The sequence below is a fragment of the Falco punctatus genome, assembly GCF_963210335.1.
Source record: "Falco punctatus genome assembly, contig: scaffold_25, whole genome shotgun sequence".
Taxonomy (NCBI): domain Eukaryota; kingdom Metazoa; phylum Chordata; class Aves; order Falconiformes; family Falconidae; genus Falco; species Falco punctatus.
The window spans coordinates 2,313,072-2,340,043 of NW_027660064.1; the positions used below are offsets into that span (position 1 = coordinate 2,313,072).

Below are 26,972 nucleotides of genomic sequence, written 5' to 3' on the forward strand. Positions count from 1 at the left end.
GGTCACTGCGTGCCTGTGAAGGCAACAGACTGTGTTAGATTAAATTGTTTGCAGTAGTCATTGTATTAAATTAATTGTAATTGGCTACAATGCTGGCTTATCTGTTTTTGAGTTTGCTGCCCAATCTTTAAATCCTGGTAGGCTGACAAATGGGACAAGCTGGTTAGAGGAATGAGCCTCTTTCCAGGGAAAGCTCCACTGACTTGAACTTTAAGCCTAAACTATCACCTTACTGCGTTTACTTTGTGTGTGTTAATGCTTACCTGATAAATATATTTCAGTTGATTTATCAGTTTAGTTACAAGTTGGAGTAAGTGGTCCTTGGCTATACGTAAACCTCTCCTCTGCTTTTTTAACATGTTGTGTGTCATAACACTTACTGTTGTACTTCAATACAAACCGGGAATGATTCTGGTAGTGTTGCAATCTAACGGTAATACTGCATCATCTTGTCTGTGAAGAGAAGGGAATCAAGCCGACTGTCGCTGTTCTACCAGGCAGGGTGGACACCCGAACAGCTTCGGTCTCAATGCCCAAGCCTGGGCCCAGCCCAAGAAACGACTGGCTGCTTCAGTAATTTGGCCATAAGGTATTAACTGGTTGTGTGGGAAGGTGCCTAAACAATACTGTCTGTTCTTTGCTTTGGTATGTCTCATCTGTAATGGATTCTTAAACGTTGGGTGTTGCAGGAGGCTTGGAGAGGCTGTGCTGGTCCCTGGCCGGCAGGCCATGCCCTGTGGCAGGGGCTGGGGTCTGCGGGCGGGCAGAGCTGCGGTGTGCAGGGGCGCAGCCCGTCCCCCGCTGAGTCACTCTGCCGGCTGCTCCGGGGAGGCTGCTTTGAGCAGCGCTTTTGCTTTTGTATTCCTCTTGCTGAGAGGCAATGTTTTACTTTTGTTCTCATGAGATTTTGTCACGTTAGCTTTAGGCCCGTTTCTCACTTATTAATTAAACCTGGTCTGCGAAGGACTGGGGCTGCCCTTCTTCCACCCGTGCTGTGATGTCATGTGCAGATTTTGTATGTAAAGTCTCTGCTCTGACATCATGGCTGACCCCTGTGCAAATACCTGTCTTGGGCTCCAAGTGCAGTATTTTATACACCCGTTCAAGCCACCCACCTTATGGTAATTACAGCATGACAGGATTTCCCTTGTTTGCTTATAGGACATTTGCATGGAATAGGGTTTTAGGCTTTAAAAAGGTTAGGATACAGCCCATCCCCTACTTCCCTCTACTTCGCTGATCCAGTTATCCTCTTAAAGGAATTAGAATGGTATGACACTACTGGCTCTTGGGGGAAAAAAAATTGTGACTGTTTTCTAGTGCTGCGTTACTTTTTAGGTGCTTGTACATTTGTTTTGGTGTCCCATTCCCTTACCCTGTGGTTCATCCTAGTATCTTTTCATATTGAGTCGAGGCCAACCACTGTGTCCCTCACCACTGCTCCTTTCGCTATAGGAGCAGGCAGATAGGGCAAGTAAGAAACAAGCGGTAAAAGTGCCGAGCAGAGGATTTGGTTCTCCCTTTCCCAGGCATCCCTTTGATTTGCTTTGTGACTTATTCCATGGTCCTTTATTACCTCTTCTTTAAGAAAAGATAGGTATTTACCACACTGCCATAACGTGAGTTTTAATTAACCCACAGCTGAACAAAGCAAACCAGACCTAGCACAGATAGTTCTGTCATTCATTGGCATGCTTTAGGCGGGTAAAATGGGAGGAGGTTTACCCGGAGACCTGTCTTCCCTAGTTGTTTAGCTCCTGGCACCACCACCTATCCATCACCTGCCTCAGTCCTACCTTTCTTTTCAGGGTTGTGCAGATTATCAAGGCATATAGGTTGTGTGAGGTCTTGATTTTCGAGCCTTGCTTCTTTGGAGGAGATGCCCTTGTCTGCACAAGGGGTGAGGCATGTGTCACTGTAGATGTCCACCAAGAGCTGGACACCTGGCCATCCTGACATGAGGTGTCTTGAAATAGATCTGTATCAGTCATGCCAGTCTATACATGTGCAAGACATTAGGAAGAGCTATAAGAAAGCAAATGCAGCGTAGTCGTGTATTCTGCACATACACACCACACACCGTGGTGTTCTAAAGCAGCCTTCTGCTTTCAGCCTCCCAGGCAACGTTACTTTACAGGACTGTGCCTTTTTGTGGTGGTTCCCAGGCTCGTTCAGTCTCTTACTGAGCCTTCTTTTATGGATGGATGGTTTTTCTGTCGTAGGTGATGATCAGGGCTTGTATGTAAATCTGAAGTTTGACAGGTAATCTCCGTGGAGCAACAGTAGTGGGTAACAGGTAAACTGAAGCCAGGAAAAGGCAAGAGCACGCCTGCAGTTTCAGGCAGTGAGGCTGTAAAGAGGCTGTGTAAGGACAGTGGTGATGACTAATACGTTGTCCTTTCCAGATGCAGACTTGTGGGGTTTGTGGCAAAACAAAATAGCACGTCAGCACAGGATACAGATGCATCCACAAGTCATGACGAAACGAGCTGGTTTGCCTTTACAATTCATTTATCAGATCACTTCCTGTTCCCATTTTGAGGCTAGAGGCTAATGATTGATAAGTATCACTTCAGGAACACTACATGGTGCTCAGCTCAAATGATGCTCAGTTAAAAAGCAAAACAAACAAAAAAACCCCACTCCCACAAAACCCGAAGAGTGTCTGTTTTGGCTTGAAGAGTATTAAGCAACCTGGGAGGACAGCTGAAAACACTTTGCATATGCCGAAGCAAACAAGAATTTTTGTTGCCAGTTTGGATTTGGGGAGTATACAGAGATGTTCATATGCAACGAATCAGTCCCCAGTTCAGAACTTAGATGCTCATTTGCCTGGGGGGGGATGACCCTCCTATACTTTTTTTTATTTAATCAGTGAAAACTGCTAGCTGGGAATTGATTTGGGGGATCGGATCCAGAAACACCTTTCTCTGAAAGGCAGCAGTAACAGCAGTTCAGTAGAAAGGATAAACAGCTTATAGGTGTCTCCTGACACTGAATATTGGTCTAGGACCCAGATTACTAGAAATGCTGTCCTTCCAGGCTTTAGTAATAATCTAAATGTTTCTATAGGTTTTCTATTAATTAGGATACGTAGGGGTGTTTACTGACCATTGAGAAATAATTCCAGTGTTTATCAATCTTGCTGTGTTGTTGGCCGCTTCAACTTGCTGGAATTTGCCACTTTTAATTTGAGGGCAGAACTCTGTGGTTCTTATGCCTATTCCAAGAATTCACGAGGGAGAATAAAAGGCTGTGTGTTGTTTTGGGGTGGGGTTTTTTGTTTGGTTTGGTGGGCTTTTTTGGTTGTGATTTTTTGTTTTGTTTTTTAGAACAACAACCGCCTCAGACACACTGCCATGTCTTAGTCACCTCCTCATTTTCTAGTTCTGTGCAAACGTGCTGCATTAAAATGACAGTCTCTCTCGGTCTGCCCTTACGGAGCCAAGGCAGTTACGGCTGCGATTCCAAAGAGAGGCTATGTCCTTTATTTCATTTGATTCCTATTAGCTGTAACAGAGTCACTGGACAGCACTGAAGGATGCTTTACTCAATGTTCTGTCCTGTTTTTGTTTACCCGATTGCCTTAACGGCACAGAAACCATTAGGAACAGCCTTCAGCAATAAGTATTTAGACCCTGTTCAGAGCTTTGAGCACAGCCATGTGAGTTATCTGCTCTGTTTCTCTGTGCTGCTTCAGATTTAAGTTTTTAGAGTAAATGTGGAGTGTGATCAAGTACATTTCGGAGCAATTTGCAGGCACTGCTTTTGGAGCCCGTCACAAACTGCCAATGTGAAATAACGCCTCCTGCGACGCTCATCTGCACAGGAAGCTGTGGGAGCTGCACTAAGCGAGGGTTGAGTGCAGAAGGCTTGAGGCTTCTACTTCTTGCCTACAGGTAACAAGCCTGGCCCTGACCAGGGACTGGGGCTCTATGGAGGAGTTTTCCCTGCCTGCCACGTCCAGTTCCCGTAGCCTCTGGGGAGGGACGGTTTCTGCAGCTCCCTCTGTGCTGATGCTGCAGGCAGCAGCTGAACCAGCCGGGCTGGAGCCTATAAAGAGGATCGGAGAAGTGTACTGAGTTTTCCGATGTCCCATCCTAAGCTAGGTGCTCCCTTGTTTTTGGACCAAGGGCTCTGGGGATCTGTGCTGAACTCTTTACAGTTTATTGAGCCTCCTGTGACCAGATGTGGTGATGACCCCGCTTTGCTGAGGGGAAGGATGTCTGATGTTAACTAGTCATGTCCAGTGGAAGCCTGTGGGAGTTAACGTGGGCATAGAGAGTTCTTTAATCCAGTGCTTGGTGGCACAGACTGCTTTAATTTTGACTTAAATAAGATAGGCACTTGGAATGCAAGCTGCAGAGATGTTCCACTTACAAGCAAAGCATTTGACCGTTTCACTTTTTTTAGAAAACTGAACAGGCAGTATAAATAAAGGAAGCAAGCTGAACTGTAAAAAAAATAAAATAAAAATCAGTGAAGCTATCAAGGAACTATGTGTACCCTCTAGAACAGGGGTCCTGAAACTTTTTAAACAGGGGGGCGGCGTGCAGATGAAGTGGCAGGCAGTCATCTGCAGTTGCTTGGTTCCCTTCCCCGCCCCCTCCCCCCCCAACCCCTGGCAGGGGCAGGGGGGGTCTGTAGATACTGGGGGCCGGATTGAGGACCCTGGGGGGCTGTATCTGGCCCGCGGGCCGTAGTTTGAGGACTCCTGCTCTAGAAATTCAGCTAGCTAACATACCAGTGGGTGAGATTTGTGCATTTTTCTTGGTGGAAAAATATTTCTGCCCTGTGAGCCCTGAGGATGGCTCTGATAGCAGGGAGAGGCAGTTTCTATCACTGTGCAGAAGGGTGATGCTTCTGCTTTCCTGGGTTTGGTAGTGCTGTCAATGGTGATTGTGTGGCTCTACCAGATCAGTCATCTGAAATGTTGCCGCTTGTTATGTATAATTGGTGGCTTTGGTCTGGTGGGAAGCTAGATCTGCCCTTCACGCTGTGTGACAGGCCATCAAGACCATGTGTCAGACTGGTTATGCCTTTACTGGTGGCTATAGAAAATCAGAGGGCAAGTGCTGCTCCTCACATTCACTCTTTCCACCTTTTTGCAGGCTCCGTGAGAGAGCACCTAGATGTGTTTGACGCGTCTGGGAATGAAGCAGACATGGCTTTGCCACCTCCATCAGGATCTCGGAAGGGGAAAATAGTAAGAGAAGCTACCAAAGCCGCAGCAGAATTGGGACAGGGGAGATGGGAGCTCCCAATAGGGTTGGACATTTGGGAATTGTGTGCCAGACAAGTACAGAATAAATGCTACATGTGAAGCAAAGACACCGTAAGGTGAGGAGTGTGTGAAGGGTGTGTTTGTATGAGAAAGAGCAGTCTGAAGGCACAAAAGGAAAATTGGTTGAACACAAAGATAAAATAAATGAAAACATAAAGCAAAAGCAAGAAAACAAAAGTAGTAGGTAATGTTTATTTGGAGGGGAGTGTGTGTGTGTGTAAATCCCAAGCCTTAGGAATAGCCTGCAATTTCTAAAAAAAAACCCACCCCCAAAAAGGGCAGGCCGGGGGGAGAAAAAAAGAGACTGGTCTAGGAGAAACATGTAAGAACAGGGAAAGAACCTGGAAAGGGCATGAGGTTTAACGAAACATTTGAGTTGCCACTAGCAGCAGGGATGTCCACTGTTAGCCTGTATAAATGTGTGATCTAGTGGTGACACAGCCTTTCCTCTTTCTCTTCTCGGTCCCTGTGCTCCCCTAATACATCTGCCTAGTCTGGGCTCGCGTCCTGCCCCATCGCCAGGGTGTTTGTGCTGTGGCCAGGCTGAAGGGTCCTTAGTTTCTATTGTGCTTGTGGCGGTTCACTATAGTACAAATAATGGATATAAGCTAATTATTAATGTAAGCTATGTTGTCATCGGGAGGCTGAGTGGGAGAGAAAATTCACTTACAAAGTAAAGGTTTTCAAAGAAAATATTTACCAAAGAGCTTTCTCTGTTGATGTGTTCTGTACCTTGGAAATGGAGACTGACTGTTAAAGAAAACCTTGAGTAAAACAAGAATAAAAGAAAAATAACTGAGAGGTTACTGTGCCATGTGCACACTATTGCCAAACAAAGAACTTCAGACTTGATGACAAAGCTGTATATAAGCTTGCATGATGAAATCTGAAGCTGGGTAAACGCAGCTTGGTTTTCATTTATAGTTTAGTGCCCGTCATCTGTCCAGCATCATAAAGATCTTAAAGCTGAGCCAAGTTTTAGGAGACCCTGGGTGAGTTATAGTTTCTGATGGAAACCATGCAAAAAAGATGGGCTTTCATGCCAAAGCAGACAAAAGTTAGGGTTTTGACTGTGTTATGCTTCAAGTTTCAGAATTAAAGTCTAAGCTCAAAGTAAAATAAAACTGGGACACTTCTGGCCAACAAAAGAAAAAGTTAACTGGAGCTGCTGCTTGCTTGCTGCTTTGTTTTGGGGTTTATTTCTTTTTTTGTTGGGTTTTTTTTTTTTTGTTGTTGTGACAATCTGTAGTCTGCCTTTGTGGTTTTTTTTGTACTTCCCACGTTGTCAGAAATGAAAATGGAATACAGATTCTGTTCTGCCTTTTATTTTCTTGTTGACAAACATCTGGAGACTCAGCTTCTGTAATAACTAAGCCTTAGCAAGTAGGTCTTGCTCTACAGTGTCTCTTGGGAGTGGTTGTTACTACTGGCTCTGCTCTAGAGGAGGAAGACAGCTCAACTTGTGTTTTCCCGTTGCAGATGTTGTCCTGGAGAAGGCCATGCATAAGCGCATTCTGAAGCCGTTGAAGAGCCATAATGAAGCAATGTTGAAAGTGTTTCATACTGCAGATGGTTTTTGGAAACAACTGAAGGAAAACTTTCAGGTGGTGCGGCAGAGGAATCCTCAGGAACTGGGCGTGTTTGTTCCAACACCAGACTATGTGGATGTTGAAAGTCTGTGACCACGCAGAAGATGTATTCACCTGAAAAGAAAGTCATGCTGCTGCTGAGAGTTTGCAAATTGATTTATACTGTTATGGAGAATAACTCAGGTATGGTGCTTCTTGTGGTTCAAGGTCATTGTTTTTCTAAACCTGGGGTTGTGTTTTGGTGGAGGAGATGAGACCACCTGATTCTGCAGCTTTGTCTCCTCCTCCTGGAGCTCTTGTAGCATCTCCTTGCCCTTTTGAGAGGGATTCTTCCTCTCTGCTTCCTTCCTGATCTCTCTGCATCTGGCAGCACATCTTACAAATTCAGTGTGAAGCAGAGTTGTGAAGCAGCTTCAAAAAAAAACCCAACCACCAGCTTTGCTTGACTGTAGGCATTTGAATTTGGCTGTCAGAAAGGCTGTCCTGTAAGCCTAGAATTTGACACTGGTTCTAAATTAGTATTTTCCTGGAAATCGTAATAAAGGATGCACCCAGTATCTAGCTGTAGTAATTCAGCAGTGTGTATGCAATATGACAATTACAAGGGCTCTGTGTTAATGACTGGAGGAAAGCAGCCCCTGATCCAGTGTTTTGGGTTTGCTGTGCCTCTGAATGTTCTCATTTGGACAATTTCTTTGTGTTTTTGCAAGAGAAATAACATCTATTTTTACGCTGTAGCAGGAGTCCCAAAGTGACTTGAAACCTAGATGGTGAAATGGAACCACAGACCAGTTAAGACCCGCTTGATTAGTCAGTGGCACAGTTAAAACGCTGTGCTGGACAGCATGAATTCATAGGTGCAGCTCTATTGCCTGACATCTTATCATACGCTGCCGTGGTAGGTCACGAGCTAAGGTGAAGCAATGCTGGTGGTAGTGGAAGATTTTTTTCTCTTAAGAAAGTATAAGCTGCTGCAGGTGGTTGGCAGTTTTCTTTCGAGCGCTGAATCTGCAGCTGGGCTCTGTGCCGATCAGGATGCTTGCTTTCTTTTGAGACTTGAGGTGAATGGTGAAAGCTTGAGGCTGTAAAAGACCCCCAGGCACTTTGGCAAGATTTGGGCAGGAGCTTAGACCTGGCTTATTTCTGTGCAAAATCCTGCATTTTAAAATGTATATAGGAATCTTTGCCCAAAGTGATGTAAACTTTGGTTTTTTCTCCATACTGTATTATCACATTGAGTAAGGTATTCCCAACATGCAAAAGAAAAGTACTGAGAGGCTTCTGGTGAACCATTGTACTGAGGGGCTTGGGCTAAGATGCAGCGAATGCTCCTTGGGGTTGTCTTGCTTTGTCATGTAAAGTTTTAAAATGTGGCATCGAGCCAGCACCTGTTTCCAGTACCTGCTTTGTCCTGTAATCTCAGCCATATAATAGTGTAATACCTGGAGGGTATGTCTTAGCTGGTCTGACTTTCAATATCAGCCCTTCAGTCCTCTGGAGTTTCGCCATAGTTTAAACTGGCTCCCGATCTTGATGTTTCAAGTGACCATCACACCGCTTCTGCAATGAGCACAGTTTGGCCAGACCCAGAGATCTAGCCACATAGCGTTTTCTAAAGAGAAAGTTTAAATGCGGTAAGAGGAACACATACAGACCTAGGTACAGCAGAGCCTCTGTGTGTTGCGTGCTGTTGTTACTGATGATGCTTCACCAGCTAGTTGGGAGTTACGTGAGGCTTTGCTCACTGGTGTTTTTAACCATGATCCATCAAGGAAATGTGCAGAGTTTTCATGTAAAATCTAATAGGCTTTTATATACAGGCTTCTCTGCTGGGTTTCGGACTCAGGAACTGATACTTGTGGCTGGATCCTTCCAGAAAGGGGACGTCGTCCGTGCACGTATAAAGAAAATGCCCATTGATTTTCTTTTAGCCACTGACAGAAGTGCGGGTGGAGGTCAGGCCAGACTGGCATGGCTACCTCTTGTGAGTTCACCGGTTGAGCTGACACCAAGGTGAGCCCAGTCTTTAAATTCCCTTGCGTGCTTCAAGGTCTGCGTCATCCAGTTTGTGCTCGTTAGAAGTACAAGATGAAGCTGGACGCTGCCCACCAAGTGTCCGATGATGTTCTCTTTGCTGCACATCCGTAACGAGAGGCTCTAGAGTAATACAAACCCGGTCAGTAAAGGCAGCAAAATAACACTTTCCTTTCAAACACCGAAACTGGCAAAAGGGTGTGATTTGTCTATCGCTGCCTGTGTTCTCTTTGACCCAGGGAGGCTGTTTGGAGCTGATGACTTCTTGCCTGTGTTGGCATATGTGCTGGCCCAGGGTGATACGCTGGAGCTGGATACTGAAACTGAATACATGGTGGAATTGCTGGACCCATCTTTGCTGCATGGAGAAGGTAATCAACTGCTATTAGAACTGAGTGGAGGGCTGGGGAAGGGGGATTCTTCCTCACCTCGTTTGAGTAGAAACCCTTTTGACGGAGTCATGTAGTTGGTGATGGCGGTAGTGTAACAAGAGAACCTCGTAATTATTTCCACCTTAAAATAAGAGAAGGCTGGTTAGCTTGCAGAGTTACAGCCCCAAGTGACCTGGGAATCTACCGACGTCTTAGGAGGGAGTATGTTGTTTTCTGCCAAGAAGGAGGAGGCGCCCTGACTTAGCAAGCAAACATAGGCTGTGCGGGTGCCAACTGTGGTTATCCTTCTGTGCCTGAAAATGTCCCGAGAGTATGTCTGGGTCTGCAGCATTCAATTGAGTTGTGAGACCTGGAATGGGACCCAGGTTAGGTGCTTTGTAAAATCTTTGGGGGAATTCTCTGCCCCTCTGGGGAGAGTGCTTTTGAGAATGTTGCCCCCCTTAATGATCCTGGTTTATGCCCGATACTTGCTTCTCACAGAGTATTTTTATGAGGCCTAGGAATATGTTTCTTAAGGCACTCTTGAACAATGGCTGAAGTCTGCTAGAGGCAAGGAAATCTCCCTCCTTTGTTTTCACGGTGGTGGTTTTAACAAAGAGGTATTCTGCCAGCCCTTGGTAGGCCCCAGAATCTATCAGTTTATGAGGAAGTTTCAAAGGTTCTTGTGACCAAGCTCAGCTGTGAGTTAAGTATATGTGTATACGTCCCATTTCTGCTGTCTCTTGGGTTGCTGAAATTGCTGTATCCTTTTACATGCCGATATGCATGACAGAACTGTGTCGGGTTTCCTCCGGTTCAGTACTAGTCTGTTCCCTGCTTTGTGTGCAGGGTGCATTGTTCAGGAATCTTAGGACAGAAAATACTTGAGATGTGAAGCTGGAGATCATTAACACGCTTGAAAGGCAGAAATATTTACTGGGCTGTTAAGTCGTGTCGTTTTTAATGTAGCAAAAGTCATTCATCTATTGGCTGGCCCTGTCTGTGCACTAGTTAAACTGTACGGTGCAGGAAAAATTGTTTAGTGCTTTGGGGTTGTGCGGTTCAAATGTAAATGTATTTTCCAATTTGTCTGGTGGGTCTTGCGTGTCTTCCACGTATTGAACTCGTCACAGAGCTGAAAGCGAGAGGATGCTGTCGGTAATACAGAAAGCACTACTGTGAGCATAGACTGCATCTCTGAATGACTCCACAAATAGACCGTGCTGCCTCTTAATTGAACGCTCCCACTCAAATAGTTTACTTAAAGAGCAAGAGAAATATATGATAGCCTGTCTTCTGTTTCTCCTGGTTGCTGAGGACTGTTGCCTCCTGCTGAGAGTCCTTTTCCTTTGTGACCTGCAGCTCCTTTTGTACATCGGCAACTCTGTTGTGGCTGTACTTTGTTCTCCACTCATGTAATAAAGGTGAAGTCTGGAGAGCTGTACACGCTGCCTCCTGAACTAGTTGGATGTAGTGTTGGACATAGGTGAACAAACACAGCCTGCCTTTTAAAAACAAAAGCAAAACCTTTGGGATGCTTCCAGGTACAAATCACACGCTCGGTCATTGCTTTGTTGCCACTAAGGGGGTCACTTTTAAGTTCCTGAACAGTGGTAGATGGTCTTTTATGTCGTTTAAACAGCTGTGTTTGTTTGATCCCCACTTGAAGCTCAGGAAGAAAACAAATCGCTGTTTGGAAACTGTTTAGAAGAAAACTCATGTTCCACCTTTGTAAAAACACTCAGGAGTAAAGGAGCGACACTGGTCATTTAAATAACCGGCCACCCCCAGCGCTAGCGGACCCAGAGATGGATACTGTTGCACCACTTTGATAATATGGAGCCCAGGCAACCACTGCACGGCTCTTAGCAGCTGAGAACACACTGTCCAGTATTTTGCAGGCAAGTAAGCTGTTTTTCTTTACGTATAAATATTTTGGCCATAGAATGCAGTGACTTTCGTGTATGTGTGCGTCTGTTTATTAAAAAAAAACCAAACAGAAATCGTTTGTACTTTTGACTGTGACCCGTTGGAACTGGCGTGGTGTTTGCAACCACTCTGAATTGTTCTTCCCCTGCTGTCCTTCACAGGAGGATATTCCTTGGCATATGCTTATGGAGCACTTTTGCTGATCAAGAACTTCCAGGAAGACCAGGCTGCCCAGAAGCTAGAGATACTCTCCGGCAATGGCACAAGAGGAGGACAACTAACAGAACAATGCCTTCAGTTGATGATTTTCAGGTAGAGCTTTAGGCTGAAGAGAAAAAAAGCCCAGGGGATGGTTGTTTTGTTGGAAATCTCCATTTGAGAAGTACGATTCATAATGATTTCCTTGGGGCCACAAGTGGTGTGAAGCAGTGCTGAGAAGATGGCTGGCAAATTTGCCTCTGTTTCAAAGTCTTTCCACTTCATAACAGAGTGTGGTTATGATGGTATAAAGGAAACACTAAATAATGGAGCTTTCCCACTGTCCTTTGTATTTAAGTCGTGCAGAGCGAGGACAGACCAAATTGTATTTTCGATCCAGCTTCTTTGTACGCTTTGCTGTTAAAAAGAACAAACCCAGATTTCCAGTGGTATAAATCATCACAACTCCCCAGTAGCGATTGGTGGCTTACCGTGGGTAATAGAGAGGAGACTTGGCAGAAAAGCTTGCCTACAATTTGAAAGTTTAAGCAAGGAGTAGAGTTCTGTATTGTGGATGTCTTCATGTTTGTAGTTTGTTTTGTGGGGTTTTTTTCTCCCCCCTCCCATTTCTTACTGCTCTTTCAGAGTAGGGCAGTAACTCCAACTGAAGAATAACAAAACAGTCGGGATTACTTTATCTTTTAAAACCAAGTCTGCATGCCTTTCATATAGGAAAAGTTTGTTACGTAGATAGGCGTGCTGCTGTCTGTCCAGATGCATCAGTTTGCGAACTGAAGCAAGGAGGATGTTGGAATTGAGAAGAAAGGATTTACTCCTTTGTGTCTGGTTGTTTACAGTCCATACCACAGTGCAAAGCTGCTGGAGAGGCTAACAACAACCGTCAATAAGTTATGATGGAGCTAAGAGCTTGATAAATGAAGGTATGGGGTCATCAGGAAGTAATTAAACCTTTCACTTGCGGCTCCTTCTGCTTTATCAGTGTCCATGCAAACAACCACAGCACATCACTGAACAGGAAGGAGCTGGGAAAAGCAGCAGTCTCCCACAATATGCCTCTCTTAGGAAGAGGAGAACTGACAAACAGAAATTCCAAACTGTGGCATGTCGCGACAGAGGGAAGACACAGTCACTCAATATGAGTGATCAGCAGACTTCGTTTATTGTCTCTTACAGTCACCTTTTATGCCTTGTTATAATTAGCTCATACATATTACAAAAGTTAAGCTCATTATTGGTTAGTTGCCTAAATACCAAGTCCGCCCCTAGTTTCTCTTCTGTAGTTATCTGTTCCCACCTGCAACATTCTTTTCCCACCGAAATCTTCCTGTTATTGTGTAACAAAAACAGCCAAAGACAGTGTATTTTGCTTTACTTCAGATAAGCTGAGAGCCATGTGCATTTTTGTCCAGCCAGCTGGACTATGGCTATGTGACCCTTTTCAGCTAGCCAGTTATCCACAGTGGCAAGTGCACAAAGCTAGTCCATCTTACTGGGATCCATTTTATATTCTGCTTACCTGTAGTTAGGTGTCACATTCAAGTAGCTTGAGTCTTTGTTCTTTCTAGCAAAATATTATGCTTAATAGGAAAATTAATCACCTTTGTATTTCTGCTGGATGACTAAATGACAGAAGATTTTTTTCAGCAGGATCTTGTATTCAGTTTCACCTTCTCTTCCTCAGCAACTGAACTTCAGCCAAGCTACCTGTACAGCTGGACGCCGTGCTGGATGCTGGAAGATGCAGGGGAGCACAGGAAGAGCTGGCACCAGCTGTGTCCAGGGCTGCTCCTTTGACTCTTTGAAAGAGAGCCTCAAATCAGTAAGGTCGCTCCGCTTCCAGGCTATGCTTGGCACAAATTCAAGCACTTTGCTGCCTGCCCAGAATGCCAGTTTTCCATCTCCCTTCTCAACATCTGCAGTCCTGACATGAAGCACCTTCCCTACAAGGTATGTGTAACACAGCTTCAGCTCAACTCATCTTTCCCACATTGAACCAGGATGTGGTCACTACATGTCTGTGGTGCTGTCTCACAGCCTTACCACCAGCTTTTGGGTCCTGGAAAGGCCTTCATCCTCCCTCCCTCCCTCAAAAGGATGGAAAAGCAAAAAATCCGGTATTTTGATGATGATGAAATACAACTTGCTGATACTGCATAAAGAATTTTGATACTTACTATATGAGTTACAGGCATTTGCACAAACCTCAGCCTCTCCTTGAAGCAATCCTGTCCATCTAGAAGCATCGAAAAACAGGTCTTCTGTGTGTTAGCTACGTTAGAAATTGAAACTGTAGTGTGCTTTGCCTTATTTAGAGCTGATTTGATTTTTTTTATTTATTTTTTTCTTCACACCGGCTAACAAAAATGGATTAGTTCTGCTCAGTCCTAATGGTTTAAAAGCTGTTGCAAAGTTCCAGTGTTTCAGTCTGCAAGCTATCAAAAGTTTATTAAAAACCCAGAGTGCTCTTTGGAACTGAAGTCATATGAGCATTCTTCTCAGTCTTAGCTTTTAACAGCTTGTTCTTAGGAAACGTGAATTTTTGCTATTGTGATTTAGCATGCTTAATTTATTCAGCGTACAAACATAAGTATCAGCTCAGTAAATAAACAGGTCTTTCTTACTGTCATTTTTCCCATCTCCTTTCATTTTACTGCTTTTAGTTTCTAATTGCAGTTAGTTTTTTGCAAAAAAGCACGTGATGGCAGGCTGCTTTGCTCATGTGTCCAAAAGTGTTTTGTGGTTGGGTGTGTTTTTTTCCAGTTGCTTTTTATTTTACTTTTTAAATACTTTTTGAAAGGTAGAACTGCGTTTGCTTGTAGGACTTGTTTAGAATTAATCTATGTTATCAGTTGTGCACATGTGTGAATTTCAGCAGAGAAAAAAGATCCAGCTTTTGCCTCGTGATCATACGGTTTTACTTTAATGTTGCAGAGTAAATTTTCTTTCTGCCTCCCTCTAAGCCTGTTAGATGAAATTTGGTTACATCAGGCTCAGACACTAAGTTGCCATCGGTTAATGTGATGGAAATGTCCTGCATGAAAATGGATTGCCTTTTGCATGCTGCAGCATAAAGAGTGTGAATGGTTTATCGTGCAGCAACCTGTGTCTCAACACCCTTGTGTGTTGCTGGCAGAGGGTTGGGTTTTTTTCTTTTTCCTTATGATGAACATATTGTGTGAAGCTTCTCTTCAATAGTATTGACCAGCAGTTGCAGCATCATCTCTTGGGCATGCTGCCTCTTGCGGCGCAGTTCCCTAACAACCGAAAAAGAAAGAGGTGGTCCCCCTGCCCGACCCTGAGTGTACAAGACCGGAGCAACTATAGTCTTAGCCATTTCTAAATCCACCTCCCTTAAAGCTTGTTTCTTTATTTTTGCCCACAGATCGCGTGGATCAGGAGAGTATAAATCAGATCCTTTTTCAGGGTCTGCCAGTCCTGGGTCAAAGGGATCTTCCTCTGACGGATACTCAACTGCATTGACACCCAGGGGTTTAGAGCACTGTGACTTAGAGGCTGGTAAAGAGCATGCGACTCCTCTTCCTCTCCTTCCTCTGCCTTTTCTTCTTGTGCTTTCATAGTTTCAAAAATAACTCTCCATGAAGAGAGCAGACGGTGGGACTCAGTATTGCCTTTTGTCGCAGAATCCCACAATTTCACCCCTGTGTTGTTCTGAAGTTCCCGTGCAAAAATTGTAGATGCAGTCACTGCGGGCATATCTACTTGCACCCACTTGAGCATTGCTTTAAGGTCATGCCCAGAAATACTTTTCTCATGTTTGTTAGGGAGACTTTTCATAAGCTCATAAACGTCTCTTTCTGGGGACGAAGCCTGATTCGCCATTACGCATTTCCCACAGCTCACCTCTCAACTCCGGAGGGATTTCAGGCCGGCCGGCTCCCGCTTCCTTTCAGCGGATCATTCAAAGTTCTGTGGGATTCGCTGCAAGTCGCTCAGGTGATTCAAGAGCCCCTCCACGTCGGATCCTTCACTGGATCATGTCAGGGTCACCAATTTGCGGCAAATGAGGAGACGGGACACAGCTTGATGCAAGCAAGATGTCAGTTTATTAGTGATTTTCTTACAATTATATACGTCTCTACCTTCTACATATTACACACTGATTGGTTGACATTTAAGACACACCGTTTAAACAATAGGAACTGATTAGTTTACCTTATCATAGCAACAATTCCTATTCTAAGATTAGGGGGTTTCTTTCTACGCAGCTTTCGTGATTGGCAAAGTTCCTTATCAGCACTATGCGTTCCCTTATCCGGCTACTTGTTTCTCTGTCCGTCTGGCTGCCTCCTCAGCTGTAACGGCTCAGGGGTCTGCAGTTAGCTTGTTCCTTGGCTCCCAGGGCTTGTGCCCTACAAGTCTTATTCATCAGGCTAACAGTACTTGGACTCTTGTTCTTGAGGCCTTGTCCTACAGCCTCTGATGTTTATTTTGCTTCACAGCATTTAGTTTCCTAGTAAGGCCAAACACCCAGTCCCGTTAAAACCACTGATGTTTTCAATGGGGCTTTAAGACTGCTATCTGTTCGTTTGTAATTGCAGGGTTAGAATGTGAGCCAAGGAAAGGAGGATGTCAACTTATGAATTTGTTATGCCTGCCACAGTCTTATCACCAACGTCAATTCACAAGGTGGCTGTAATGTACAGGAATCACTGGTGTGCGTTTCACAACTAGAACATAGAGAGGATTGCTGTTTGTTGCTGAGCTTCCTGCTTTCAGAGGATGAGGTTTGGAGGTTTTGTTTCTGATGTCTGTTTTCTCATTCTACAGAACTACCTTCGTGTTGCATTCCAGGAAGTTAACAGTGCGTGTACAGGAAAGACCTTACTAGTAAGACCCTGCATCACTACCGCAGATGTATGTCAGCTTTGTGCTGAAAAGTTTAGAGTGGACAATCCAGAAGACTATAGCCTGTTTCTTTTTGTTGATGACACCCGGCAGCAACTGACAGAAGATACCTACCCTCAGAAGATTAAGACAGAGCTGCACAGCCGCCCGCAACCCAAGGTCTTTCGCTTTGTCTACAAGCGCATTAACAGTGATCCATATGGTGCCATTTTTCAAAACAATGATGAGTCAGCTTCTTAAAACCAGCAACTCCTTTAATTTCTGTTCCTTGTTAACTCTTGAAAACATCTTTGCTGGCTGCCTGCCTTAGGAGCTAAAAAAGGTCTTAAACCATAAATACCTAGTTAAACATGTGCATTGCATACAACACTCCGTGTAAACCGTGCGTATGGCCAGTTATACAGTGTTCCACCAGTGTGTTTGAGCCAGCAGCCCATGAGGCTGAATTTCTTGTACCACAGACTCTTTTGAAGCATATTATACCGTGGCCCTTTGCAGGTCTCTTGCTGTAGTGTGCAAAAATGTATTTTCTTGCACTCACTCTATAGCCAAATGTCTTAGCATACATATACTTGAATCAAAATGACAAGTGTTTCAGTAAACCAACTGGTATGAGCTTAGTTTCACCAGCATGAGTTTGACAAGACTGTCCGATGCAGCGCATCAGTTAACTCCTCATTACTTGGATGATTGCATCCTTTCCTAATTTTTTTAATTACAGAGATTCGCCGTGTTTTTACATGTGTGTGTATATATATATATGTATTTGTTCCTTCCAGTTGTTTTTATTCCCCTTCTTTTGGGGGGTTTGAGAAGGTGGGCACAGAATGGGAGTCTTTGTAGGGACCCAGGAAATGAAGTGTTTAACAGTAAAGCTTAAAGCGTTTGCTGTACAGAAGGTTTCTCTGTACCCACCACATCAGTTGCTTATTTAGCAGTGCCCTGTGGAAGTCTGCATATTCATTAACGAGCTAACAGGAGCTTGGCTCTGTGTAGAAAGGAGAGGAACTATGAAGAACACACACCCATCCCTGCTTTTATTTTTTATTTTTCCCTAAACGTCCAGTGTTTCCAGGGCCTTTGCTTTCTCTTGCCACATTGGCAAAGCGTCCCAAGCTCTATTGCCCCATAGTCAAAAAAAGTCTTCAGTAATTGCTGGGATGGCGAGTGACTTTTGGGCTTCTAGCCCTCCATTCCTTCGGTCGTGAATTCCGCTCACTTAAAGACTCAAGAGAATTGCTTAAAACTTGCATTTGGAAGTCACACCTCAAACAATGAATTTGTGGAGATCCATTTATTTATTTATACTAACAAAGAAAAAACTGTAATACTGCGTCAAAATGAAACTTAGTGGCTGCTGAATCACTGAGTAATAGCCTAGAATCACTGCTTAAGCCTTTACCACAATCATTGCAATGTTTGTTTGTAGACTGCTTGGTTTTTTGTAAAGTCATGTGGCTGCGTGTGGTGCATTATTCCCAAGGTGCTCCTTACTGCTCTGATGCTCTGTACGTTCGCAGTACTGGGTAAAGCGGAAGGCTCTGTGGCTGGGGAAGAGTGGCACGGACATGTTACTGCTCTCTCTGTCGCACCGGAATTTCAACAGCTGGGTTTGGCTGCTAAATTGATGGAACTACTGGGAGAAATTTCAGAAGTGTGAGTACCATGCTTATCTTTAATCTTCTAAAAGTAACCTCTCAACTGACATGGCTTAGGTATTTGACTTGCATGAAAGAGACCCAGAATTTTGCTTTAAGTAGTGTTCTGATTCGCTGAGGATTCCCTGTAATTAGAGAACAAGACTAAAACTGTCATGTGGCGGTGTAAGATCTCAGGGTTTCTATGAAAGCTAACTTGCCAGAATGAGTAGGGTGTAGCTGCAGGAGCGGGCTGGAAACTAGGACCATGCATGGCAATCAGTTAGCTGAGGGGAATGTGCTCGAGCTTGTCTAGACAACAATTAACATGATGAGGCATGTTTGCAGAGCACAGGGGGGTGGGAGACGGATGGCGCCAAGGATGGCGCCAAGGAAAGGTAACACCTTGCTGTTAATTGATGGCAGCTAACCACCAATCAGGGATTGCCTAGTATGCAAGGCTTAGCTTCAAGAACCAATCTGTTTCAAACGCACAGCTTCTGAAAGTGTCTAAAACCTCGTGCTTCTGTACAATAAATTGACATTTGCTTGCATCAAGCTGCGGCCCGTCTCTTCATTCGCCGCATGTAGCCTGAATTCTAATAGAGATACTGTATAGAAAAAGGTCCTTGTCTTGACAGCAAGAGAGTTTCATGGAGGGTCAACACTTTCCCATAGGGTCTCCAGCGTGCTTGTTCAGTGATCGTGAGATTTTTGCAGTTCCTGCAGGCAGCCTTGGAACCAATTCTGTATGGCAGACAGTACCTTAGCTTACTTTTTGTCATGCTTGGCTGCTTGTACTTGCTGAAGATTTAATTGAGCATCAAATGAACCCACAGGGAAATGTCCTGAACTCATGGTGGTAGGGCAACCCCATTGTAATCGGTAAAATGGGAAAATTGCACATTGAGGAATCTGCCTTGTGAGGAGAAGGGCTGCCTTGTGTTAGGTGACTGAACTTTGTGACCCGTTCCGCCACTGCCCCCTGCCACACACATTGAAGGAGGCAGTCCCTAAGCCAATGCAATTGAAAATGTGGATTTTTAGATTATTTTTTTTTTAAATGAAAGATTTCTTATGTGTATGAGACCTGTGCGAGTGCTTAGCTTGCCCTGTTCTTTCTGTTCATAACTTTGAATCTACAGGCTGGTATAAAAGAATGGTTATATGACAAAAATAGAATAAAATCTGAACTTATACCAGATTTGTCCCTTGGGAAAGGAGTGCATCTGTTACTGCAGTGTGAAAGGTGTTTGATTAGCATATGACATCATCAGACCTGCTCTTGGTCAGATTACAAGTTATGGGTTATTTAGCAATATATTCACCTGCTGTTCCTTACTGTGGTTTTTCTTTGGTTTTATGTTTCCAAAGAAAGGGTGGATTTTTCGTTGATCTCTTTGTGAGAGTATCAAATCGGGTTGCAGTAAATATGTATAAGCAGCTCGGCTACCGTGTGTACCGGACAGTATCGGAGCGCTACTCTGCTAGCAGTGGAGAGCCAGATGAAGATGCTTACGGTAAGTGGTTGTTGTGCCTTAAGTTGAATGGAAAGGTTCTTGTGTTGAGGGTTCCTGGGCCTGTACAAGTTCAGATAGTCGTTGATGAATGGGATTCTGCATTCTGCTTTAGATAGCTTTTCCTACTGAAGAGTACATCAGTTAGGAAACTTGATTGCAGGAAACGGAATGAAGCTGCGTCAGGGGAAGTTCAGGTTGGACATTAGGAAAATCTTATCCACTGAAAGGGCGTTCAGTCAGGGCACCAAACCTGTCAAGAGCTTAGGGAGCATCTGGATGATGTTTTTAGTCATATGGTTTAGTTTCAGGTAGTCCCGCAAGGAGCATGGAGTTGGACTTGATGAATCCTTATGGGTCACTTGCAACTCAAGATATTCTAGGAAATCTTCTTGAAAAATGATCTTAACGTAATAGAGAAGTCACTTAACGTGGCTTTGTGCAATGACTATCTTTCATAATAGCATTATTTTCTTTTGCCATAGGTACGAGGAAAGCTCTTTGCAGAGTTACAGAGAAGAAATCAATTATACCTCTGCCTCATCCTGTGAGACCAGAAGACATTGAGTAACCGTAAACTGTGATTCTCAGACAACCTAGTAAGAGTGTCAGTTTCCTTCTCCCCAAAGCCCCCAAGAACTCTACAGATGAGAAATATTAGGCTCAATGTTTTTCCCTGTGAAATACCAAAAAGCAATATTGAGAAGCTTACCAACGCTGCTTCTGTCGGTATTGGCTGCATATTCGTGCTCTTACCCTATTGTTCTTCCTTTCGAACCGTGACACTTTGGAGACTATTAAAATGGAATTGCTTCCTGTATGGTGGTGTCATGGTCTTCCTTCTCGGCCACAAAACAGTCCCCTCACTTTGTCACTCCCACGGAGCCCTGCTCCGAAACTGAAAACGTCTGGCCGCTGCTCCTACACAGAAGGTTCCAGGAAGTTCTGCTGCTGGCTCTCGCCTTCCCTTTGCAGCCATATAACTGCTGCGACAAAACCTGGGCTCTGTTCTTTCTGAGCCACAAAACCAGAAATTGGGTACATCAAAATATACTCTCCAGAACTCAGAGGTCTCTGTTTCTCTGTGCCTTTTACTTACCTCATTCCCTAATTTAATTCTTGGATCCATCTGTCCCTTCACAGTCTGTCTGGATGTCACAGCTGCTGTTACTTGGAGGCATTGACCAGGCACTTAGTTCCAACACAGGTTTCTGTCACCGTCTTCCCTGCAATTTCTTGGAGTGCAGAGGAGTGAAGGCAGAGGGTTGATGAGTATTGATAACATGCAGCTGTGACCTTGCCTCCAAGGCAGTGGGTTGAGGGACATGGATGATGAGCAGCTGTAGCTCGTTCCCGCTAAGTAGTTAAATAGCCCTGAGGAGTGTGGGAGAGGGGGTTGGATGGAGGGGGTCCCGTCCCGTCCCGTCCCGTCCCGTCCCGTCCCGTCCCGTCCCATCCCATCCCATCCCATCCCATCCCATCCCATCCCATCCCATCCCATCCCATCCCATCCCATCCCATCCCTGGAGGAAGGAGAAACAGCACAGACAGTAGAATCTGACTGATGGTAAAAGCCTTGTTGCAGCCTGATAGCTTGCTTGTGCTGCAGCAGCGGGTGCCCTGTGTGAGGCTGCCTGAGTTGGGCTCCAGCTACAGCAACTGGTGCCCAACGTAGCTGAGACAAGCGGGAGAACCTGTGACCCATAACAGACACGGTGAGAGGCAAGCTGTTGCAACTAATCAATATGGGTGTGTTGTGATATTTGTTGTCTGTCTTAACTCAGATCGCAACTGAAGAGGATGTGTATTATTTGTGCTCATAACAATCTCCAGGCAGGGTTTTTTCTTTTATTACAGTCCCGGGCACGCAGGCTTTTGCTACTATTCTGGTTTTGCTGTTCTCCTTAAGTGCCCAGTGAGGTTTGCTCTAGTATCAGTCATGGCAGTTAATGTTCTCTCGTTCACCTGTTGTGTTTTTAGCACCAGCTTCTGTAGGCGCAAGGGGTCTATTTTAGATCTTTGAGTCACCGTGTCGTGCTGTTGTGGTTTTTCCATTGGCAAACTGCTGCTGTAATTCCCTAAGGGGCTTCCTAGGTCAGGAGGTAGCGGATGGGAGCAGGTTGCCACCCTGGGTCAGTGGTGAGTGCTGGCATGTATCATCTGACCTAGAGCTGATGTCTGTCACCGCTTTAGCTCTGGAATTACTCTGAGACCCAGGGAACTCTGGTTCCCTTAAGCTGCAACCTTGGAGATTTTCCAAGCAGTGGATGAAATTCCTGTCACAAGCTCTAAGGCACCTTAAGGAGAAGGGGGCACAGTCTGAGTTTTCCTCCATGCAGGTGTCAGGGAGGTACAGTTCTGAGCTTAGTACTGGCCGCTACTGGGAGACGCTTTCAATGATCCGAGTGCAGCTCTGGCTACCCAAAGCTGGACAGGGGTGGCAAATGCTGATGTAGAGTTTTGGTGGTAAACTTGACCAGCCTGTCTTAACGAGCAGGCATGTTCTTTGTTTGCAAGCACCGTTTAGTCCTGCCTAGGCTTCCCGAAAGTTTGAAGGGCCGTGGTCACATCTTCCCTTGGTCACACACAATGAACGGTTGCCTGCGCAGAGTTGCTTTTTAAGGAGCATGCTGTGGTTATATTTGCTCTGTTTGGCTTTGCATTTGGGAAATAATGTAACAGTTACAGCTGAACTGAAGGAGCACGATACCTGACGTGGCAGAGGAGGAGGTGCGTTTTACTAATTTTTTGGTGTGCACCAGTTTGACCGCAAAATGACATTGTGTCAAAGCTTGTGGCCAAGTTCCGCTGTAGATGTTGACTTGGGGTATGAATGGCTCCAGGTGTGCTTTAGGAGAGCTCTGTTGGTGTAGGTGTGCTGAGTAATTGCTCTGCTGTGTGTGCAGCTGTTCTGGTTTGGCTTCCAGGCGTGAGCATGCAAAAGAAAACTCGCCAGTGTGGTCAGCCTTGCTGTAAAATCAGAACGCTTTCTGCTGCTGCCTGGATATCCGAGAGCCTCCTGAACGTTTCAGGCAGGCAAGAGATGTGCTCCAGTACGTCTGAGAGTCCACAGCTCTGCAGTTCCCTAGAGGGGCACTCACTACAGGTAAGGCTGCAAGATCGCAGGGCTCTTTGCAAGTTACGCTGACGGAGTTTCTTTGGGTATATATTTGGATACATGTGCCAGCTGAAAAGGTATTGTTTGCTTTCCTGCTCAGTAAGCACAGGTCACTTGGGTGGTCATGGACACTTGTCATTTACTGAGGAAGTTTCCACTCGTTGGATGGAAAGGGAAACAGTTCAGAGGCACTGTTTAGGGTTTGGGGCTTTTTTGTTTGTTGTAAAACCTGGAGGTTTAGCATTTTGTTCTGTGTTGTCTGTTAGAGAAAAAGTATTTTGAATTAGGAAGTGTGAAGTGCTGAAGCAGCTAAGTGGCAGAACCACGCCTTGTCCCTAGTGTAGCCCTAATCCAAGGCTGGTTTAAAGCCCAGTCCAGTTAATCAGTGGGAGAGCAGAGAAACAACAGATGATCAAGTTGTGTACACAGGTGTTCTCAAATTCAGGTGTTTTTGGAAAAATTTGTCTACTGGAATAGTAATTGCTTGTTCAAAGACTTAAGTGTACTCGAAGGAGTGTGTGAGTTAAAGCAGGCAGAAAGAAGATCAAGATCTGAGGAGCAGCCTGGAACTGAGGAGATGAATCACCTGGGACAGTCAGGTGATGGATTTGCAGAACTGACAGGACCAAAGGAAACTCCTAAAAACTTCAGACGTTGACCAACGGTTTGAGAAGCATATCTAAGCCGTGCTGTATCCCAACGGTTTGAGAAGCATATCTAAGCCGTGCTGTATCCCTTTGCTCCTGCCACTCGCTGGGGTGGCAGCCCGGCTCTGAGTTGTGACTAAAGCAAGCCCAGTGGTACCCGCATCTGTTTAAATTTCTCCTGGAACAACAGCAATCGCCGGGGCTTATCCGTAGGACCCCACCATGCACCGCCCCCCCTGCACCTTGTGCCAGGGGTTCCCCATGCTGCTGCTGCTCCCTCCTGGTGGGCCGGGGGCACGGGCAGAAAGAGCCACCCAACTGTAAAGCTGTCAGATGCAAAGGATTTAGCCACTCGAACCACGCGGGTGCTTTTTAGTACGGAGGCAACGGGTAATAGCGGCTGGGCTGCGAGCGGGCGAAGGGCAGAGCGCAGGGCACCGCGCAGCCGCAGCGGGCACTCCCGGGCTCCGGTGGCGTAAACTGGGCTGAGACCCCGCCCAGTGCTCGCGCGGCCCCTGCTCAGCACGGGGCTGGTGGGGCGCTGCTGCCACCTGGCGGCCAGAAACTGGGTACTGCAGCCGCGCGCTTGGAGCGCTTGGTTAGGGTTAGGCGCCGGTTAGGGTTAGACGTCGGGGTCGGGTTTAGGGTCAGACGTTGGGCGTGGTCAGGGTTGGGGGTGGTCAATGGTGCTTTAAGGAACTCTCTCCTCATCAAACTATTTTCACAAAATGTCTTCTCCAAACCACCTTCCCTACAAGTGCCCTGTATAGCTCTGTGACCAGTCTCAGTAGATCAGTACTCTAACCCTAGAGGAATTAAATGTCGGGGAGAAGTGAAGGAAGTTTTATCTGGGAGACAAGGACTAACTCTAAACTAGCTGCTCCATTCTTCTAAATCGTGAATAACTTCACATGCAGGGAACGCGTTTTCTGTTCTCTCTCTGACTTGGTATACTGGTTACACTGTAAACAGTCACCTGGCCCACAGCTCAGAGACCTTTGTACGCTGCTGCACATACTGCACAGCAAGAATCACCCTGCAACTGCCCTGGGAGGCTGGCTGTGCGCCAAGTGACCATTTTGCTTTGTGATGTGCTGTCAAAGGACATGGCACTGGAAAACCTATGAGATGGTAGGAGGACTGATGCGCCGCTCTTCCTTACTGGTTGAAGTTCAGCTGTCTTGGGGTTATGTAGATCAGAATCAACCTTGAGATCTGTACAAGAAGTTTAAAGGGCACAATCCGATTTCCCTTAAAACCAACAGCAAATTTTTACTGACTTGACACTTCAGTGTTCTAGTCCTCCACAATAGAGCAAGAGATTGCCCTTCTCTGCAAAGGTTTTGGGAAACAAGAAGTTTAGCTACACTCAAGTGATGTCTCTATGATGTAAAAAACACATTTACAGAAATCACTAATGGAATAAGGCTTTAAGTATTAAAGCTGCTGTTATAGTAACTGTTCTCTCTGACCATTGTAAGGCAAGAGCTGCCACCTTTGGAGTCCCAGTTGCTGGACAGCTTCCCTGTACTTCTCTCTGCATTTACTATACTTCTTTGTGCATCCTGCAATTAAAAATGCATCCTTCTCTATTCCTCTGTCCTCAGAGGTTATTTATTGCTAATTCATAACTGTTGTGAAAGACTTGAGATACCAGAGATGTAATGCAGAAGAAAGCCTCCACCAGATTCTCTCTTTCCCTTAAAGCCTTTGTTTGTGCTACTCCACTCTGCACCACTGCTCAGAAAAACTCCGTGTATCAAAAGATGGTGAAACGACAGTCACGTATTAATCTAAAGCTTGGCTGTGTCCCAACACTTGTGTATATACTCTGTGCTACTCCACTTCCCTAACTTCCCGCCTGCCTTCCCTCCTACAATCACAGTAACAAAAAGATACCCTGAAAAACTGGTTATCCAAGAATCTGGGTATGGTTGGAATCTGTTGCTGGGTTAAAACAATTAAAAAATTGTGACCGTTGGAAAGATAACATTAGACATGCCATCCCAACATCAAACAGTGCCACAGACAAATAAGCCATGGGTCTCTCCCTTAATTCACATGCATATACAAATGTGGACAAACAGCACTTTTTTTAGGATAGGCAGGTGAACCTTGTTAGCTACTCCTTTGGAAGTAGTGTTTCAGAAGAGTCTAGTGCAATCAAGGTGTGACTGCTTTTAATACATGCTAGAAAGATCAAATTAAACACTAGGTGGAACATGCCTTGACCAATTTAGGGGGTGCTAAAGTACACACCACCTGAGCTGGCTTACAGCTGTCAAACACATTAATTAGAGCTGACACGTTCAGAAGTCTTTCAATCGTTCACTAGGCATCTCTGCAGACAGGTTTTGTATTGTTCTTATTCTCCTCTTCTAGAAACTGATGTAGTGTAGTCACTGCCCTACTAATGGTGGGATGAGCATGCATCACCTCTTCACTAGTAAAACTGCACCCCAGGAGAGAGCTGTGCAAATGCCGCTAGGAATGTTTCTGAACAATTACTGTTACAGCAATGTGAAACTGTGTACAGATAGGCCCTAGTCAGAGCTGTGTCTATACTGCAGTTTCAGATATGACTGCAAGTGCCCGTCTGCCATAGTTCAATGTTCCTAAATTAACACTGGTACTCTGAGAAGACATCACATAGGAGCTCCATCAATGTGGACCTACGTTTGTGTAGGGAATTCTCACTGAAGTTTGTGCTGCTGTGCTTTCTCTGTGATTGTTTCATGGACTACCTAGATCAACGCCGGTACAGGCAGGCAACTGTAACTTCAGCATCACTGTGACCAGAACTCTTACATGGTCTCTTCTACCATGTACATCGTATTTGGACACAACATACTCAAAGGCATACCTACAAACAGTCACAGGCACAAGCAGAGCCTCCAGTGAACTCAAGGAGACAAATGCACATGAACAACTTTGCGCTCACTCCTCACTCACACCTCCTCCATGACTATGAATAAATGCTGGGTCAGGACCACATGAAGGCTTATCTTGTCTGAATTTGTTTTTCTTTTCTTTTAAATCTTACATTCCTAAAAAAGAGAGTCAATGAAGTAAACTTGTTGCTGTGACTACACTGCAACAGAGTGCTTAAATCAAACAAAAACTTAGATGAGATTAAGAAAAGAATAACAAAAACTAAATAAAGGGAATTTCAAAAAAAATACGTAAGCAGGCATTTACACGTTTGAATCTTCTCATGGGGATTTGAGTTCCTTGGAAGATGAGCAACTTTTCTGCTCCTTCCTTTGCATTGCTTCATAGCAAATGCAGCATGCTTGTGGACAAGAGAAGCTGCCTGCTGCAACTAGTTAGCACCAACTTTTATTTGTTTGTCAGACTTCCAAACCTGAACTTTTCTACATGTGGAGTCAGGCATTCCCATTTCTATTTCTGCCTATTTTGCATCACTGTGTGACGGCAGCAATTCACCTAGTGACTCCAAACTCAGGTTCTTCACTCATGAAACAGAGAGAAAACATCTCTGTAAAGCAGAGCGGGGAAGTACTGCTCTTCAGGTGCTCACACTCTTCATTCATTTCCATCTCATACTATAGATTTCTATAGCTCTGTTTCTCTCAAATTCAATAGCTCAGTCACTGAGCAAAACCAAGTAATTATGAGCCACAATGCACCACAAGCAGCAAATGCAGAAATGTCAGAGCATGCAGTTTGCGCATAATTTTCATGCCTGATGCCTAAAATTGTTCATCCTAAACTCTTTGGAAAATACTTAGAAATAACTA

The 26,972-nt window shown here is 44.9% G+C and overlaps 1 protein-coding gene and 1 long non-coding RNA gene across 3 annotated transcripts; both read left to right on the forward strand.

Moving 5' to 3' along the window:
• Positions 1 to 31: 31 nt before the first annotated feature.
• On the forward strand, positions 32 to 8,687 carry LOC308058151. Its single transcript, XR_013925686.1, has 3 exons — positions 32 to 589; positions 5,112 to 5,340; positions 6,764 to 8,687. It is a non-coding gene; the product is annotated as an uncharacterized lncRNA (long non-coding RNA).
• A 2,774-nt stretch (positions 8,688 to 11,461) lies between these two features.
• LOC308058145 (N-alpha-acetyltransferase 20-like) lies at positions 11,462 to 20,266 on the forward strand. Of its 2 annotated transcripts, XR_013925682.1 has the most exons (5): positions 11,462 to 11,519; positions 16,215 to 16,274; positions 17,813 to 17,948; positions 19,304 to 19,449; positions 19,932 to 20,266. XR_013925682.1 is itself a non-coding variant. In XM_080412133.1 (3 exons), exons 1-3 carry the CDS (start codon positions 17,794 to 17,796, stop codon positions 20,015 to 20,017), a joined length of 387 nt encoding a protein of 128 aa, XP_080268259.1. In that variant the 5' UTR covers positions 17,645 to 17,793; the 3' UTR covers positions 20,018 to 20,266. The 2 variants fall into 2 exon arrangements, 1 of the variants encoding a protein (XP_080268259.1); XM_080412133.1 differs by lacking the exons at positions 11,462 to 11,519; positions 16,215 to 16,274 and having other exon boundaries at positions 17,645 to 17,948.
• The last annotated feature ends 6,706 nt before the right edge of the window (positions 20,267 to 26,972 follow it).

Coding starts and splice junctions, on each gene's coding strand:
- LOC308058145 (XM_080412133.1), top strand. CDS start 17,794: ATGCTCTGTACGTTCGCAGTACTGGGTAAAGCGGAAGGCTCTGTGGCT. Junction 17,949..19,303: donor CTGGGAGAAATTTCAGAAGT/GTGAGTACCATG, acceptor ATGTTTCCAAAG/AAAGGGTGGATTTTTCGTTG. Junction 19,450..19,931: donor GCCAGATGAAGATGCTTACG/GTAAGTGGTTGT, acceptor CTTTTGCCATAG/GTACGAGGAAAGCTCTTTGC.